This window comes from Mesoplodon bidens (genome assembly GCF_964165515.1).
Source record: "Mesoplodon bidens genome assembly, chromosome: 11".
Taxonomy (NCBI): Eukaryota; Metazoa; Chordata; class Mammalia; order Artiodactyla; family Ziphiidae; genus Mesoplodon; species Mesoplodon bidens.
In genome coordinates, this window is record NC_138167.1 from 44,118,796 (window position 1) to 44,136,272 (window position 17,477).

Consider the following 17,477-nt stretch of genomic DNA (forward strand, 5'->3'; position numbering starts at 1 on the left):
AAGACCAGCATAGTGGGCTGCTACGGAATCGGCTTAAGGCCGGGGGTGGGATCGCTCCAGGTCCCCGCCAGCAGGGAGGTGCGGGGCCCGGACGACCAGGGACGAGCCTGGAACGTGCCTGATGGCAGCAGCAGGCTCCTTTAAGAGGCCGCGGCTCCAGCGCAGCATCCCCCGTTCAGGGCGTGTCCGTCCCGGGGGGCCCGGGGCGGGGGCCTTGGAAGGAGCGGGAGTTCAAGCCGAGTGAGGACGGGGCTTGGGGTCGGGGGGTGGGGGGAGAAAGCTGGGGCTGACACCCGTGCACCCGGACACCGCACGAGCATCGCCTGTGACAGCGCCCCTGGTCCGGTCGAGGGCAGCGGGGGGAGGAGGGAAGGAGGAGGAGAAGGAGGAGGAGGCGGGAGCAGCATCCGGAGCCGAGCTGCAGCAGCGCCGCCTTTTGTGCTGCGGCCGCGGAGCCCCCGAGGTGAGAGCCGGGCCGAGTTGTGGAGGGTCGGGGGCAGGGATGGGTCTGGGTCCTGGGGTCCGGGTGCCGAGGGAAGGTCGGGAGGTAGATGTGGCGGGGTGCGGGGAGGGTGGCGCGGGGATGCTGAGACCGTGGGGATGGAGGAACTGGGGACCTGGACCCGACGCCTGTGGGGATGGGAAGGAGGGGAACCGAGCGGAGGGACGCCGCGGCCCAGCTTGGAGGCGAAGGGCCTCCAGAGCTGGAAAGGAGTGTGTGGGGTGGGGGTGGGGGCACGATTGGGGGACGGACGTAAAGGACAGGGGGCAAGGGAACATCCTCCTCTCCTCCCACTCACCCTCAGGATGGGGGAGAGGGAAGGAGGAGGAAGAGTTTGGGCCCCCTCAGGGCAGGAAAGGAAGGACAAGGCCTCATGTGCCCCTCACTCCCCTCCCCCCATACACACACACACACTTAGCAGGCTGCACCTGAGGATTATAGGCAAGAGCACCTGTTCCTGGATGCCCAGGTGATGGTCATCCTCCCCTCCCCCATTCTTATGTGGTTTTCTCCCTCCTCAATCTCTCCATCGCCTCTGGCTCCCCTAACCCATTTCCCCAGCCCAGGCCTTTCATGAACCTCCTCCCTTTTCCCTACACACTCCTCAAACTCCTTGGCTTAAAAATAAGCAGGAATCCTTTCCACAGAGTTAAAACTCCTATAACCATGGCCTTGGCTAAGGGGAGGGAAGGGAAAGGGTCAGAGGCTCTATAGACAGTGGAAGGAAATAGTGGGGTATCCCTTAGAATTGAGGGAAGAGTCCCACCTTTTAGCTCCTTTACCTGCTCCCTCTTGGGAGGAGAGTGGGGTCAGCAGCCCTCACCCAGGAAGGGGTGCACACGAGGCCTCTCCCCAACACAGAATCATCTCAAGCCACAGTCAGTGCCTCCCTCTAAACACAATTTCCCTTCCAACTCACAGAATGGACTCCGTGGCTCTGGGAGCTCTGATTTTTCAGCCAGAGGGTCATATCTAGGGAAGGCAAGTAGGAGAGATTCAGGAAGGAAAGGGCCCGACCGAGTATGCCCTGCGTCTTCCCATCCAGGCACTGAAGTTCCTCTGAGCTTTAGGGCCTGCTCCCTCCTATCTCACACTTAAGGGTGGAAAAAACTTCTGCCCTCTCCAGCCTGCCACCCATCTACTCACTCACTGTGGGGACTGAGGCAATGCTGGGAAGACCAACGGTGCGATACACTAACCCCAGCACATGTGAAAACGAACCACTAAATATCCATCCCCTAATTCAACCCAAGTATGGGCAGGGGAGGCAGGAAGTTTATGTAAGGAAGTGGCTCAGGACTTTCTGGTTGTCCTTACAGCTAAGGATGGCAAAACCCCTCTAAAAACTGACTGCTGTTTCTGGGTCCTTCCCCCTGAGGTGACGTGCGACTCTGGCTTTGCCAGGAAGAGGACCCTAAATTCTACTACCCACCACCCTGGACTTGCCCAGTGGCTTATCACGTGCAGTCCCACCTAGCCCTGCTGGTCTGGGAGAAAGAAGGGATTAGGGAATCAACCCCTTCAGGAGTCCCTGTTGAGGCAGAACAAGGATAGTGTGGAGATGACGCCAGCAGGGGACATGGGGGCTTCACGATGGGCTGGCTACAGACACTAGTCTGTCTGCTTCCTTTGCTCCCAGGAGAACTAGGGGCAGCTGTGTTGGGGAAAGGTGACGAGGCTGCAGGGGCGCGTTATTCCAGAGGAGAAGAAGGATCCTCCAGGATAGAGCCCTTTCCCTTTGGTTCCTTCTTTCTTCACTCTCCTTTTTATCCCTTGTGTTTATCCAGCTCCCTTTCCACCTATACCATCTCTGCTGCCTCTTGCTTTGCGGAGGGAGACCATGGAAAGAAGGGAAGGGACACACGTTTATAAAAATCTACTACTGCTCGTTAGGCGCTTTCCATGTGCTAATGTACCTGTGTGCCAGGTCCCAGGCCAGGAACTTTATTTGGATTATCTCAATACTGCTTATAACGATACTGAGAGGTAGAATGATCATCATTTCTATTTTAGGGATGAGGAAACTGAAACTTAAAGAAGTTAAGTAATCTGTTCAAAATCAAAACATCAGTATGTGGCAAAAGAGTTTAGGATTTGAACCCAGGTGTATCTGACCCAGAGCTTATGTTATTACCCACATAATATCCTGCATTGCCACTGTGTGAATTAGTGACCACTGTCCCCATTTAGAGATGAAGAAACTGAGGTTTGTTAAGAAGTCTCGTACTCCAGGTCGCCCAGCTGCTCAAGAGCAGAGACAGGACCTCAAGCAAGCCTCTCTGCTTCTCAGGCCATCCACCCTCCCTCCCTAGCTCACTGTCCAAGGCTAGGTGACAGGAATGGATATAGGCACTCTGTAATTTCCATTTCTTCTTTTTCAGTTTAAAATAGATTTTTAAATTTCTTAATAAAAATACCCACAATTCCACCTACTTAGAAGTCGTTACACATTGGTTTGTATCCTTACAGATGTTTTTAAATGCACATCCGGCTCAGGAACAATTTGTTAAAATCCGCTGAACTTCTTCCAGGTGCACCTGAGGTCCTAAGTCTCGGGGACCCCTGTGACCCATCATACCTTGCTCCTACCCTCGCCTTCCCCTCAAACCTTAATGGGTAGGGCTGCGGGGTGATCCTGGGCCACGATGGCCAGGGGGTGAGGACGGGGTACAGGGAATTAGGCCTTCCCCCTCAGTCCAGAGGAGGTGGGACATAAGGATTTGCAAAGGAAGGATGGGGGCCTCTAGCACACCACTGCCATTGTGACTTGGTTCCCCTGGGACATGAAATCAAGATTTTTCCTGGGGAAGTAGAAGGTTCTGGTCTCCCTTCTGGTCAGACAGAAGAGATGGCCTCTCCAGAATCCACAGAGAAAGACCTGGTGTCCAGCCAACCAGAAAGACAAAGCCAGAGCCCCGGCACTGTGCTCATGGCATTCCCCACATCGTCTTACTTAACCCTCACCGTCCCATAAGGTAGGGTTGGGTGTCTCGAAGGGATTACGTTCCTTGAACTAATTCACGGTAATGTGAGGTTTTAGTTCTGATCTCTCCAAATCCAAAGCTGGTTCTTTTTTCCTAAACAGTACTGCCCCCTCCCTCCCAGCCCCTTCACTGCCCACACTACTGCAGGAAGAGGCGGTGGCGGCTAGGGGTCTCAGGGCTGGACCTGTGTGAGGCTGGGGGCCTGGAGTTAGAGGTGATCTCCAGTTTTGCCCAGGCTCTCAGGGGAAGGCATTCCCCCCTATGAGGGCGCAACAGAAAAGCTGTAGTTCTTTCCATCTGAGAACAACCCTGGGGCCAGGACCACAGATCCTGTAAAAAGCAAAACAAAAACAAGCTGCAGCTGAGTGGCCAGGAGCCTTGGCCAGGAGGGGTTAGAGTCCTTTACTCTCTCAGGATCTCAAAGCCTGGATTGGTGGAACTACCATTCCCAAGTCTTGGGTCTCCTTTCTGTGTGAAGACATCCCCTCCACCCCCAGTCAAGAGAGAAGGGAAAGGAACCTTCCTTTCCTGAGTGCAAAATAGGGTCCAAGACAGTGGCGAGTGCTCAGTGTGAGAGCCCAAGACTTAGACAGATGGCCTGGCCTCTCAACTGAGCCCCCAAGACAGCCAGACAAGCAGCTTGGCATTGAGATTCTGCTGTTAGAACAGGAGGGAGTGAGAAACGATTTAATGGGTTGCTTTGCCACAGGCCTCCAGCCTCTCAGGCAGGAGAACCTGGGAGGAGGAATGAAAGGGGTGTGGGGTACTCCCTGCCCACACTCCACCCCTACAGCCGCCTGGAGGGAACCACCAGCAAACAGGGAACCTGGTAGCTGAAACTGAATTGGGGCTTTCTGGGGTGTCCAAAGAGCGGCTTCCCCTGGAAGATGCATAGTTTAGGGACCACTCTCTCCCCTCACCCAATCTGGAGCCGAGTTCTGCATAGTGACCTTTTGGTAAATATGGTTGACAGAATGACTGACAGAGAGATGTCCAGCCCCTCCTGTCATATCCCTGCCCTTCCCCCATGCTCTGCATAATTGATGGCCAGGGAGACATCCCTCCCCCAGGGTGACCAAATGTCTGGGGCAGGGGTTCCTAGCCATGATGTCCCCCCCCCACAAAGCCCTGGCGCCAAGGCCCAGGTGGGGGGGCAGTGGGACACAGCTGGCAGGTCAGAGATAAAGGACACAGAGAGAGAGCGTGTGTTGGGAAAGAGGAATCTCCAGTTTACTATAATCCCCTGGGGCCTCAGCTCCACCACCACCCCCCACACACACACACACCCAATACACACACACTCTTTCAGGTCAATCTGGAAGAGCTGTCATTAGCCTGAGAACAGGGAGGGGTGGACTGAGCATGGCTGGGTTCCCTCCCTTTCCTTCGGTCCCATCTCCTATTTCTTCAGCTACTTCCACTGCCCGAAAAGACAGGTGAAATGGCTTCTCTCCCTCTCCCCAGCTGCTGGCCCTGGATACTGGAGGGGCCCCTGGGGAGGCCAGGGGAACTGGAGGGAGGCTTGGCTGCAAGTGTCTCGGAGCGTGTCACCCTCTCTATGCCTAAGGCTCCAGGTTGCCAAACACCAGGTGAAGGCTGAAAAATTCCTTTAAAAATCCAGGTGTTGTGCCTACTAAGAGCTCAGCTTCTAAATAGGAAAAGAATCGGGGAGGGCACAGATGATCTGTTTTTCAATCCCCTTTCAGCTCCTTTTACTCAGTGTCCTCTGCTTTTCAAAATCAGTTTTTCAGTCCATCCTTCTTAGGAGTGTCTCTCCCTGTGCTTCACGCTGTTCGGTCTTTCTCTCAACTAGGTAGGCCCTCCTTCTCTGGCTGTGCCTGTCGCCCTTTCGCGTGTCCAGTCTCCCTGTCTCACCATTTCCTGCTTTCTCTGTGGCACCGCACCCCCAAAGTCAACCCAAGTCCCCTCTCTTCACCACCACCGGCTCTCCGTCCAATGCACGTGGGGACGGGGGTCGGCATGGGGAAGAGGGGACGCAGAGGCGGTCCGCCGGTGGGTTCTGAGGTCCCCGCCTGCCAGCCCGCAACCAGCACGTGGGCCAGCCCGGGTCAGGGGCGGGGCCCCACCCCCGCGATCGCCGCTCACGTGACTCCGGGCTAATCTTGTCCCGGTGACTTCACGCGCCGCCTCGGGCCCAGTCGTCATGGTTACGCCGCAGCGCCCAGCGCTTCCCCCAACCCGCTGCGTCCCCTCCCCTTCCCCGCCCGGACCCCCTCCTCCTGCCGCCGGGCCCCCGCCCCCAGCCCCCAGCCACGTGACGACCGGGAAGGAGGTCGGGAAGCGGGAGGGGGCGCTGGGGCCGTAACCCCTTCCTCTCCGCTTCTAACGGCCCTCACTCTGGCTTCTAGCAGCCGTGAGCGCCCCAGTCCCGCCAGCCCTCCCTGCAGGCCCACCCGGCGGAGCGCCGGGAGCCCCGGCCTTCGTTCTCAGTGGTCCGGAAGGGACGCCCAGCGTGAGGGGCGCAGACGAAGGCCCTCGGGTCTTCCCGCGGACGTTCTCCGGCGGATTGGCACGTTGCTTGGCCTGTCATTTGCCTTACTATGTGCATCTCACCTCTTGAAGCCGCCGTTAACTCGCGGGATATGTTGGGGATTCGGAGGCTGGGATTTCAGCTTTCTGAGCCTCAGTTTTCTCAAGAATATAAAGGGACCAATGATAATACCTCCTTCCCTGGGTGGTTCTGAGGAGTGAGGGAGCTAATGCACGCGTAGTGTACGTCTGGTCCATAGGACGATCCTCGGGTGTGTAGGGCAGTGGTTGCACCTTACTGGACACCTTCCTGCTCGCTGGGTGCTGTTCGAAGCCCTGGGGTCCCGTGCGACATCGTCACTCTCAGGAGTGCAGGCTCTCCGAGGAGCCGGACGCCTGCTCGACCGCACTGTGTCTCCAGGATAATGGGAGCCATGATGGAGGAAGCACAGGGGGCTGTGCCAGCCCAGAAGGGACAGTAACTCAGAGCAGCAGGGACAGGGAAGAAGACTTCCAGGATGAAGTGAGACTTGGAAAACAACAGATGGGGCTTGCGAAGCGCCTTCCAGGCTGAGCACGGAGCTTGAGCCTCTTCCTAGCTAACAGCACCTTGGGCAGGTTATTTAAGACCTCTGCTACTTCTGTCAAATGGGCGTAAGGATGCCTAACTTAGAGTTTTTAGGATTTAATAAGCTAATGCACCTATAACAGAGGCTAACATGCATGGTAAGCTTTCCATAAGTGTTAGCCATTCTCATTAGGTGCCCTGGCCCAAACGCCTGATGTAGCTTGGTGACTGGCTCTGTCCATTATGGCCTGGGTACCAACAGCAGTGGGAGACGAGGCTGGGGAGGGGCCAAGAGCATGGAGGTGAGGCTGCAGGACCCAGTGGAGGCTACTAGAGGGTTTGAGGAAGAGGGGTGCTGGCCAATTTGTGCTTTAGAAAGGTCCTTCTAAAGGCTAGGTGGAGAACGGGGTGGGGGGAGCCTTAGAAGAACTTGGAGACCATTTAAGGGGCCGTTGTCCTGGGCCAGGTGACACAGCTAATGAGGCCTGAATTAAGGCAGTAACATGGAACTAGAGAAGAGAGACTAGAAAGGCCCTGGGTCAGGGCTTTTCGAATGTGCCAGGCATAATAAGGATCAACTGGGGTGCTTGTTAAACACTCACCCAGGCAAACCCCACACCCAGCCACTGAAAAGGTCTTTGAGAGGCCTGGAAATCAACAGTTACAAGAGCTGAGACAATCAGAGGTGCATCCCCACCCAGTGAGCCCTTTTTATTGTAGATTCCTGCCACCCCTCTCCAGTCATGATTCAGAGGCTCCGATGCAGGTGGTTAAGGAGGGACCCTACTATGGTGAATAGTTAGAGAGGACTGCTGACCTCAAGAACCCCTACACCTCAGGATGATCTGGTAACTGACTAGATGTGGAGGGAAATGGGAGACCAGATGACTTCTGGTGTCAGGCTTCGGACAAGATTGGTATAGGTTGAAGAATTCGCTGTGCCTGAGTGATAGCTAGTTTATCTCTTAGTACAGTTGGAGAAATGGAGGCTCAACTACAGCTTGCCTGAGATCACGCAGCCAGTAAGTGACAGAGGCAAAGCTAGGATTCAGATTTTTTAATGGTTGCTTTATAGATAGCACCCAGCTATGAACTGGGACAAATCTCTTTTGTTTGGAAAGCTGGATCTTGGTTTGGGGAGTGGGGGAGAGGGCAATGGAGAAAGAGGAAAGGAGACGGGGCCTTCTCTAACTGAACCCTGGGGGAGCAGTGGGACTGATGGGAGGGCTAAGGGGGATGAAGCAGTAGGCTACAGCTTGCCCTGACAGTTTCTGCATCCTCCTTGGACGGTTCTGCCTTTTTCCCTCATCTGTGCTGGGCAGATAATGGAGCTCATTGGTTACAGCTGTCACTTACCTCGGAGAGGCCCAGGTGTGTATGTGTGAGCACCCGAGAGGGAGATGCAGATGTGAGCCCTGAATATGCCTTAGGATAAGACTCTCAGCAGAGTCATGTATCAAGTACATGAGTGTGAGGCCCAGGAATGTCATGTGAGAGTGCCTGAGCGGCACTGAGTCCTAGCAGTGTCACCTGTGTGTGCTTCCATGTGAGGGAGGCTTAGGAGTGTTACTGTTGTGTGCCTAAGGTTGACACTCAAAATGTGTACATCCGAAGGACCCTTATATGACACATGTGTGCATGTGAGCCTCAAGTGAAAGAAATATGTGCTCCAGAGGTGTATTACAGTAATCTTACAGGGAGAAGGGAACTAGTCTATTACTGTACTTGAGTTTGGGACGTACCTTACCAGTATGTACCTGAGCAGGGCAGTTACCTGTATTTACCCGAGAATGGTACTTAGGTATGTTGCCTGTATACCTAAGGAAGACTTGTGTCACTAATAGATGCTTCAGAGGAAGCTTATGTTTCCCAAGATGGATCCCAGGGGGAGCTTGGAGGGGGATAGGTACCTGAGGGTGAGGTTCAAGTGTTACTTCCAGGAGGCTCTTGTGAGCCCAGCTCCCCACCCCATGCCTCTGCCTCTCGGGCGAGCCTCCTGAGCTGGGGCACCTGCGGCTCTGACGGCCCGTCCTCCTTTTTCCCACAGGGCCCACCGCTCACCACTACGCCAGGGCCCAGAGGCCATGGCCTGCCTCCATGAGACCCGCACACCCTCCCCTTCCTTTGGGGGTTTCGTGTCCACCCTAACCGAGGCGTCCATGCGCAAGCTGGACCCAGACACATCCGACTGCAGCCCCGAGAAGGACCTGACGCCTACCCAGTGTGTACTCCGAGATGTAGTGCCGCTCGGGGGGCAGGGCGGGGGCGGGCCCAGCCCCTCCCCAGGTGGAGAGCCGCCCCCTGAGCCTTTTGCCAACAGTGTCCTGCAGCTGCACGAGCAGGATGCTGGGGGCCCAGGGGGAGCCACTGGGTCCCCTGAGAGTCGGGCGTCCAGAGTTCGAGCAGATGAGGTGCGGCTACAGTGCCAGAGTGGCAGCGGCTTCCTGGAAGGCCTCTTCGGCTGCCTGCGCCCTGTCTGGACCATGATTGGGAAGGCCTATTCCACGGAGCACAAGCAGCAGCAGGAAGGTAGGCTGTGTCCGCGAGGAGACCCTCTCCCCATCTCCCTGAGCCTGAGATCCGTTTGGACAGCCCCTCCTAAGTCGCCTGATGATCCTTTTCTCTCCCCAGAGCCCAGCCCCTTATTTGTCCATCAGCCACTGACTCCCCAGTTTTTTTTTTTTTAATTAATTAATTTATTTTGGGTTGCGTTGGGTCTTCGTTGCTGTGCGCGGGCTTTCTCTAGTTGCGGCGAGCGGTCTTCTCACTGCGGTGGCTTCTCATTGCGGAGCACGGGCTCTAGGCGCGCGGGCTTCAGTAGTTGTGGCACACGGGCTTAGTTGCTCCGCGGCATGTGGGATCTTCCCGGACCAGGGCTCGAACTGTGTCCCCTGCATTGGCAGGCAGATTCTTAACCACCGTGACACCAGGGAAGTCCCCCCAGTTTCTTTTTAGACCACCCCTTCATTTCCTTCCTGTCCCCTCATCTTCTCAGCCCATTTTAGCTACTTTTCTGCCTCACCCTCCTTGAGTCATTTCAGCCAACCCAATGCTTTTCCCTGAGCCTGACCACCCCAAGGCCCCAGGTGTGGCTCTCTGAGCCTGTGGCACTGTGCCTCCTGTCCACAGACCTTTGGGAGGTCCCCTTTGAGGAAATCCTGGACCTGCAGTGGGTGGGCTCAGGGGCCCAGGGCGCCGTCTTCCTGGGGCGCTTCCATGGGGAGGAGGTGGCTGTGAAGAAGGTACGGGACCTGAAGGAGACTGACATCAAGCACCTGCGAAAGCTGAAGCACCCTAACATCATCACCTTCAAGTAAGGTCTGGGGCAGGGGCCGGGGTACTCTTTTGAGGGCAGGGATCTACCGCACCCTTCCTGAAGTGGGTGCCAGAATGGCGTGGGTGGGAATGAGGGTGCCAGGTGTGAACCAAGTGGATGATGGGCTGGCTGAGCCCTTCATGCCACTGTGTTTGGCTCCCAGGGGCGTGTGTACCCAGGCTCCCTGCTACTGCATCCTTATGGAGTTCTGCGCTCAGGGTCAGCTGTATGAGGTGCTGCGGGCTGGCCGCCCTGTCACCCCCTCCTTGCTGGTTGACTGGTCCATGGGCATTGCCGGCGGCATGAACTACCTGCACCTGCACAAGATTATCCACCGAGACCTCAAGTCCCCCAAGTGAGTAAGCAAGCAAGCAGGGAGAAGCTACTTTGCACGGACTCCTGTAGGTGTCCCCACCCAGGTCAGTGTGACCATCTCCCTGCTTTCAGACCCTGTCCTAAAGTCCATGTGGCCATCTCAGAAACCCCTCCCAAGTGACAGTCCTATCTCAAGAGGGCTGTGGTAAGCCCCCCGTTTCTGGGTGTCCTAAATGACTTAAAACAGAAAGGTAGAGTTGGCTGCAGCTAGATGAGGTGCGTGGAGGGGCCCGGACCCCAGCTGACTACACTCTTTACCAGCATGCTAATCACGTACGACGATGTGGTGAAGATCTCCGATTTTGGCACTTCCAAGGAGCTGAGTGACAAGAGCACCAAGATGTCCTTTGCAGGAACAGTAGCCTGGATGGCCCCTGAAGTGATCCGCAACGAGCCTGTGTCTGAGAAGGTCGACATCTGGTGAGGGCCAGGCTGAGGACTGAGAATAGCAGGCAGCCAGCATGAGAGCTGGCGGGGTGGGGGGTTCTTCCAGGTCCTGAGTACAAGTGAGAAGTGAGACAAGCCTGTGGTAACCTGCAGGGCCTCTGGAGGAAGACCCCCCAAGTGACGTCCCCTCTTATCCCTAGGTCCTTTGGTGTGGTGCTGTGGGAACTGCTGACTGGTGAGATCCCCTACAAAGACGTAGATTCCTCAGCCATCATCTGGGGTGTGGGAAGCAATAGTCTCCATCTGCCTGTGCCCTCCAGCTGCCCAGACGGCTTCAAAATCCTGCTTCGCCAGTGCTGGTAAGGACCACCTGGCCAAGCTGGAAGCAAGGGAGGTGGCTGACAGTTAGCCAGCACCCAGGACCCGGGCATCCAGGCCCAGAATCCTGAACAGGGAAAGGGGGACAGAGCTCCCAAATATGGCTCTCCAAGAAAGACCCCAGGATTCAGAGTGTGTGTCAAGGGGACTAGGATAAAGAACTGAGAGAAACTGGGCTGACCAATATAGTCTGCAGGGGTGCACAAACCGTGTGTGACCTTGGGCAAGCAGTGTTCCCTCTGAACCTGTTTCCTTATCTGCAAAATGGGGACAACAATATCTGCTATAGAGGGTGGCTATGAAGCGCCTGTGAAGGACCAGCACAGCCGCTGAGCATGATTGGCTGAGCCTCAAGTAGACTGTCTTAGAACGCGGGAGGCCCTGGACCCTTGTTTGGATCCTAGACCATGGAGGAAGGTGGGAGATTTCTAATCTTTGGCTAAGCATTTCCCCAAATGTGTTTCTTTTAATGCAGTTACTCAAAAAGGTTTGTTTTGGCAAGCAAGTTGGAAAATAGGATTAAATAGGTTTCCTTACTGCAGGACTTTGATATGCTAACAGATGGCCTGTAACATTTCCTAGATAGTTGACCAGGGAATTTTGTCACAGAATACATTCTAGAGTTGGATTCTCCAGGACACCCTTTGGGAAAGGATGCTCTAGTTCCTTTCTGGACCTCCCTGAAATTCCTCTCTCTCCCACGACTCCATTCCCTCCAGGAACAGCAAACCACGAAATCGTCCATCATTCCGACAGATCCTGCTGCATCTGGACATCGCCTCAGCCGACGTACTCTCCACACCCCAGGAGACTTACTTTAAGTCCCAGGTGTGCTGTGGGGAGGAAAACGAATACCTTAGCTCCCTCTCTTTGCAGGGATAATGGTGTCCTTTGAGGGGAGGCTGGGAAGAAGGGTGGCTGGGTATGGATAGATTAGCTCTTGAAGGACTGAGACCTGGTCTTGGTTGATCCTGTGTCCCACTCCTGTCTGCTCCAACACACACAGTCTGCAGCAGTGCAGGCACCTGCGAAGGCTTTCTACAGGTCTCACCCCTAATTTTCTCTCCACCCCCAGGCAGAGTGGCGTGAAGAGGTAAAGCTGCATTTCGAAAAAATTAAGTCAGAAGGGACCTGTCTGCACCGCCTAGAAGAAGAGCTGGTGATGCGGAGGAGGGAGGAGCTCAGGTGTGTGTTTTGGGAAGGTGATTTCACCAATAGCAGGGCCTGCAGACCAGTTCCCAGAGACTGGGATAAATTATGGCACCAGGTGAAGCCAGCTCACCTCGGGGACCCTTCTGCCCGTTTCAGACACGCCTTGGACATCAGGGAACACTATGAGCGGAAGCTGGAGAGAGCCAACAACCTGTACATGGAACTTAATGCCCTCATGTTGCAGCTGGAGCTGAAGGAACGGGAGCTACTCAGGTAATCACACACACCCTCGTACACAAATCCCGTCTTCCTGGAGCTGTGCCTGACCTGGAGATCCTACTGAGCCTCTGCCCCCATTCCTGGTCCCACGCCCAGCTAACGTGTTTTGTCTTTAGGAGGGAGCAAGCTTTAGAGCGGAGGTGCCCAGGTCTGCTGAAGTCACACGCTTCCCGAGGCCTCCTGCACGGGAACACAATGGAGAAGCTCATCAAGAAGAGGAATGTCCCACAGAAGCTGTCACCCCACAGCAAAAGGTAGCACCAGAGTTTACAAGTGCCATCGCTTGTGAATGGCAAGGGGGATGCTGGAGAGGCAGGAGTAGGGCTCAAGGATGCCAGGAAGACGGATACTGAGATGGGAGAGAGGTGCCTTGCACTGCCTGAGGTTAGGGAGTGCTTTCATGTGATAAATTTGTTAATCTCCAACTTGCACTTTCCCTCTCCCACCAGGCCAGATATCCTCAAGACTGAGTCTTTGCTACCCAAGCTAGATGCAGCCCTGAGTGGGGTGGGGCTTCCTGGGTGTGCTAAGGGCCCCCCCTCACCAGGACGGAGTCGCCGTGGCAAGACCCGTCACCGCAAGGCCAGCGCCAAGGGCAGCTGCGGGGACCTGCCCGGGCTTCGTGCAGTTGTGCCACCCCATGAACCTGGGGGACCAGGAAGCCCAGTGGGGCTAGGAGGAGGACCCTCAGCCTGGGAAGCCTGCCCTCCAGCCCTCCGTGGGCTCCACCATGACCTCCTGCTCCGAAAGATGTCTTCATCGTCCCCCGACCTGCTGTCAGCAGCATTGGGAGCCCGGGGCCGGGGGGCTACAGGGGGAGCTGGGGACCCTGGCTCACCACCTCCAGCCCGGGGCGACACCCCGCCAAGTGAGGGCTCAGCACCCGGCTCCACCAGCCCGGATTCACCAGGGGGAGCCAAAGGGGAGCCACCTCCACCAGTAGGGCCTGGTGACGGTGTAGGGCTGCTGGGAACTGGAAGGGAAGGGACGGCGGGACGGGGAGGAAGCCGGGCTGGGTCCCAGCACCTGACCCCAGCTGCACTGCTGTACAGGGCTGCCGTCACCCGAAGTCAGGTAAAGTATGGAATGGTTCCTGAGCTCTTCCTCTTTCCTTCTCCATGGGGTGCGGTGCAGGTCCTTAATTTACCCCCCATGTTACACTCTTGATCTTTTAAGCCATTCCCGACTTAACCCTTTATAACCATGTTTCCTTATCCTGGGTCCTTGATGACCTCTTCCCCCTTTGACCACAGTCGGCTCATCTCTCCTGCAGAAACGTGGCATCTCATCAGAGGAAGAGGAAGGAGAGGTGGACAGTGAAGTAGAGCTGACCTCAAGCCAGAGGTGAGTGATGGAATCAGGAGATAATGGCATTCTTTGCTTTCTGAACTGCAAGGTGTAATCAAGCTACAATCCTGGTCTGCCCAACATACAGGTGGTCTCAGGGCCTGAACATGCGCCAGTCGCTATCTACCTTCAGCTCAGAGAATCCATCAGATGGGGAGGAAGGCACAGCTAGTGAGCCTTCCCCCAGTGGCACACCTGAAGTGGGCAGTACGAACACTGATGAGCGGCCAGATGAGCGGTCTGATGACATGTGCTCCCAGGGCTCAGAAATCCCACTGGACCCACCTTCCTCAGAGGTGGTTACTGGCCGGGAACCCAGCTCCTTGCCCATCCCACACCACAACCTACTCAGAGGGGAGCAGGTGAGTCGCAACCAGGTATTGGACAGGGAGCGGATGTCCAGTCATTTGAGAGCTGCTGGGGAGACAGATGCAGAGGCCAGAAAGATAGGTATACTTCGCCCCTGTGTCACTCTGTATCTGTAGCTGCTTCCTCCCGTACTAAAGAGCAAATATCCACATGGTAGAATTTGGGAGGTCTAGAGTACCTAGCGAGGTTGCGTACACGATACCTATAAATTGCAGCCAGGGAGGAATCCTGAAACTAGGAGTCTGGTGCCTTGGAGAATGGCCTGAGCAACTGAAATCTGGAGACAGTAAAACCACTAAACCTGCAACTACAAAGACTGCAGTGAAGGATCCTGAAGGAATCTATCTGCCAAGAGATGCTAAGCCGCACATCACTGCCTTTCTGCTCTTCTTCACAGGGCCCTTCCAACTCTGAGGACTCAGACTGTGACAGCACTGAACTGGAAAATGCCAACAGTGGTGAAGCCTTGCGGCCCCCAGCCTCCCTCCCTCCATGAAAGCCACTCTTATCCTTGTACATAGAGAAATATTTATATAAGTAATATATATGCGCCACATAATCAACAGAGACAGGGCTATCCCAGCCTAAGTCTGGCTCAAGGGAGATTGACCCCTGACCAAGTCACCTGATAAACTCTAGGGACACTGGCAGCTGTGGAAATGAAAGACAAGTACTGCCCTAGAGATATGGGTAAGGGCAAACTGGCCCCTTCCTGCTTCACTCCAATACGTTCAGCAAGTGGTGAGGCAACAGAAAAGCCAAACTTGCCTAGTTTCCTCTCTATTCTTTCTGCCCAAACCCTGAGGAGCAGGAAAGGGAGCCATTTAGACTGCACTTTTTTGTTTTCCGTTTACTCTGTTTACACATTTTGCACTTGGGAGGAGGGAGGCTAAGGCTGGGTCCTCCCCTCTGAGGTTTCTCAGGTGGCAATGTAATTTCTTTGTCCCTCCATCTCTCTGCCCAAGCGCTGGCTTAGGGACTAGGGGGAGGCCAGGAGATTGTGAAAGCATGTGATGGCTCAGGCTGAAGAACTGGGGTGTTGTTTTAAGTCCCTGCTTTTATCTTGGTGCCTGATTGGGGTGGGGACTGTCATATTGTAACCCCTGTGAAAAAAACCTTGAAATATAACCACTCCATGCAGGCAAGCTGTTGAGGGTTTTCTTGGTGACTGAATGGGGTAGCCTGCAAGGCTAAGCAGGAGCTTGGGCTCCAGATGTTATCTGAGGACTCTGAGTGACTTCCTCCTTTTATGCTTTTCTCACTAACAAACTGAACATCACTTACAGCCCCAACCTTGTAAAATCTACATCAAAAAATGGGAACAGGTCTGTCTGTATTAAGGATTCTAGTAGGACCTATAAAACACCCATTCTTTTTAAAAACAGGAGACTACAGTTTTAAGTCTGGACAAGAGTATAGGCATTCCCAGCAACCTGAATCCCAGTGAGACACACATTCAGCTGCTTCCATGTGTATGCATGTGCATCCTTCCCCACCCACCCAGCTGAAGTGCTTGCTTACACTTCGCAGACAAATCTTAGGAAAATATAACCTCCCCATCTTTTGGACCAAGGGCACAGCCAGCTTGCTTAGCTATTAAGGTCACTCTGCAGTGCAGGCTCAAGGGCTACAGAAAAAGATGGGAGCGGTAAAACAGAAGAAAATATCTTCACTGGAATAAAGGCTTACATTCAAAACCCAAGCAGGGTCCTTGTCCTTTGACGGATAAAAGGTGCAAAAATAACAGCAAGACACCAGGAACAAAACCCACATGAAATCACTGTGGCATCCAGTTTCTATTCACAAAGAAAAAAGCTCCAGTCCATCTTTTAATTTTTTTGAAAAATTCCTGACATTACAGAACTAAACTGAAATGTATTAATATTCCACTCTTACATTTCCATGACAAACAAAAAAATTTCATGAGCCAAAAAAAAAACCAAAAAAAAAAAAAACCAAAAAAAAACAGGGAGAAGCTTATAAAACTAAATATGGATCTCAGCATTAACAGCTGAACAGAGAAAGGAATTAAAACGCTTTAATTAAAAAATCACGAGTGGATGATAAAGTGTGTAGAAACTGAAAATTTACAAACTATTTAAAACCTGGAATCGCTGACTGTTCAGAAACTACACAGATGGATCATGGGTGGTGGTGAACAGCAGAAAGGGATTATGGATGAATCTGCATTGTTCTAGCTGCTCCCCATGCCACCCGTCTCCGAGGAAAGCCTGTAACACACACACAAAAAAAACTCGAAGTTAGTTTTCTGAGTGCCCAGCAGTACCTCACCTCCAAAACTTTTAGCCTGGCTGATGAGATGTGAAGTAGTACATAATCTGCTTCAGTTATCAAGGGAGACATTTTAAAGACGTTTTTGGATTAATCAGTACCATGGTCCTATAACCCCTGCAATCCAAGCTTCCTGAGGCAAATTACCTCACAACCAAAGGAAACTGAGGACCTTGGTTATTAATTGTGGGTATCCCTCAAACTGTGCTCTATAGAATCTTTGTGGGAGATGTTAAGCATTCTCTGAAAATACACCACACACACACACACACACACTAAAGCCTTAGAGGATCACAATATACAGAAACTGTTTCTTTACTGCCCAGCTTATTTTAGCTTCTCCCAAGCTACTGATAGAACAGTCCCAGGTTTCTCCATCAATGTGAAGACTATTACTATTAAGAGATGCTTGAGTTTTAAACACTAAGGCATGTTAAAGAGGGAGCAGCAAGTGTTAAGTATGGGTCAAGAATTATAACCAACCTATAGTTTTTAGGCCTAGTTTTCAAGATTTTAAGTGGAAGTCAAAACAATTTGTTTTCAGCAACTCCCTAGCTCACTCCAGAAGCTCCCCAATTTGTGGTCCTGTTAAGCCAAATTCTCCATCCAAATATACCTGGCTACAATGCCTGTTTCAAATAGACTATTTGGGGTCCTGGAATCCAATTTGGGGCTTTGAAGGAAAGGTCTTTAGTTTTTCGGCGATCAGCCTGCTTCACTGATATTAGGTAGCCAGCAGCACTTAGCTCCCATTTTGAACAGAACTAAGTGTGTAAGACCCAGTCTCAGTTTATAACGTTTTTTTTTTGGCCGTTACCTCGTTGGCATGCAAAACTTCCCTGACCAGGGATCGAACCCACACCCCTGCAGTGGGAGCATGGAGTTTTAACCACTGGACCAGCAGGGAAGCCCCTGAGTTTATAACTTTATTTCATAAAGATTTTAAATTTACTGGCATTCATGTCAAGACAGCATGTGCATCTCTTCCAGAATAACACAAATCCAAAAACTGGCCAGGAAGGCAGGGGCAGAGGGGGT

At 53.6% G+C, this 17,477-nt stretch overlaps 1 protein-coding gene and 1 long non-coding RNA gene across 4 annotated transcripts; one reads left to right on the top strand and one right to left on the bottom strand.

Annotated features, from left to right (window-relative positions):
- Positions 1-383: 383 nt before the first annotated feature.
- On the top strand, positions 384-15,292 carry MAP3K12 (mitogen-activated protein kinase kinase kinase 12). 3 transcript variants are annotated; one of them, XM_081249391.1, is made up of 16 exons: positions 3,098-3,118; positions 7,265-7,392; positions 8,592-8,765; positions 8,865-9,073; positions 9,674-9,857; positions 10,024-10,215; positions 10,497-10,655; positions 10,823-10,981; positions 11,720-11,828; positions 12,076-12,185; positions 12,309-12,425; positions 12,548-12,685; positions 12,881-13,505; positions 13,705-13,775; positions 13,867-14,140; positions 14,545-15,292. In XM_081249391.1, the coding sequence occupies exons 2-16, from the start codon at positions 7,385-7,387 to the stop codon at positions 14,641-14,643; spliced, it is 2,628 nt and encodes an 875-aa protein (XP_081105517.1). In that variant the 5' UTR covers positions 3,098-3,118; positions 7,265-7,384; the 3' UTR covers positions 14,644-15,292. The 3 variants fall into 3 exon arrangements, with proteins under 3 accessions (XP_081105516.1, XP_081105517.1, XP_081105518.1); XM_081249390.1 differs by lacking the exons at positions 3,098-3,118; positions 7,265-7,392; positions 14,545-15,292 and adding an exon at positions 384-463 and having other exon boundaries at positions 8,592-9,073; positions 13,867-14,507; XM_081249392.1 differs by lacking the exons at positions 3,098-3,118; positions 7,265-7,392 and having other exon boundaries at positions 8,598-9,073.
- On the bottom strand, positions 9,082-10,621 carry LOC308625339. The gene is made up of 3 exons (XR_014017084.1): positions 10,494-10,621; positions 9,676-9,775; positions 9,082-9,435 (listed from the first exon to the last, which is right to left on the bottom strand). It is a non-coding gene; the product is annotated as an uncharacterized lncRNA (long non-coding RNA).
- Positions 15,293-17,477: the final 2,185 nt, after the last annotated feature.

Excerpts from the sequence above, each read along its gene's own strand:
- MAP3K12 (XM_081249390.1), top strand. The coding sequence starts at position 8,629 with ATGGCCTGCCTCCATGAGACCCGCACACCCTCCCCTTCCTTTGGGGGT. Across the intron at positions 9,074-9,673 it reads GCACAAGCAGCAGCAGGAAG|ACCTTTGGGAGGTCCCCTTT; the intron begins GTAGGCTGTGTC and ends TCCTGTCCACAG. Across the intron at positions 9,858-10,023 it reads CCTAACATCATCACCTTCAA|GGGCGTGTGTACCCAGGCTC; the intron begins GTAAGGTCTGGG and ends TTTGGCTCCCAG.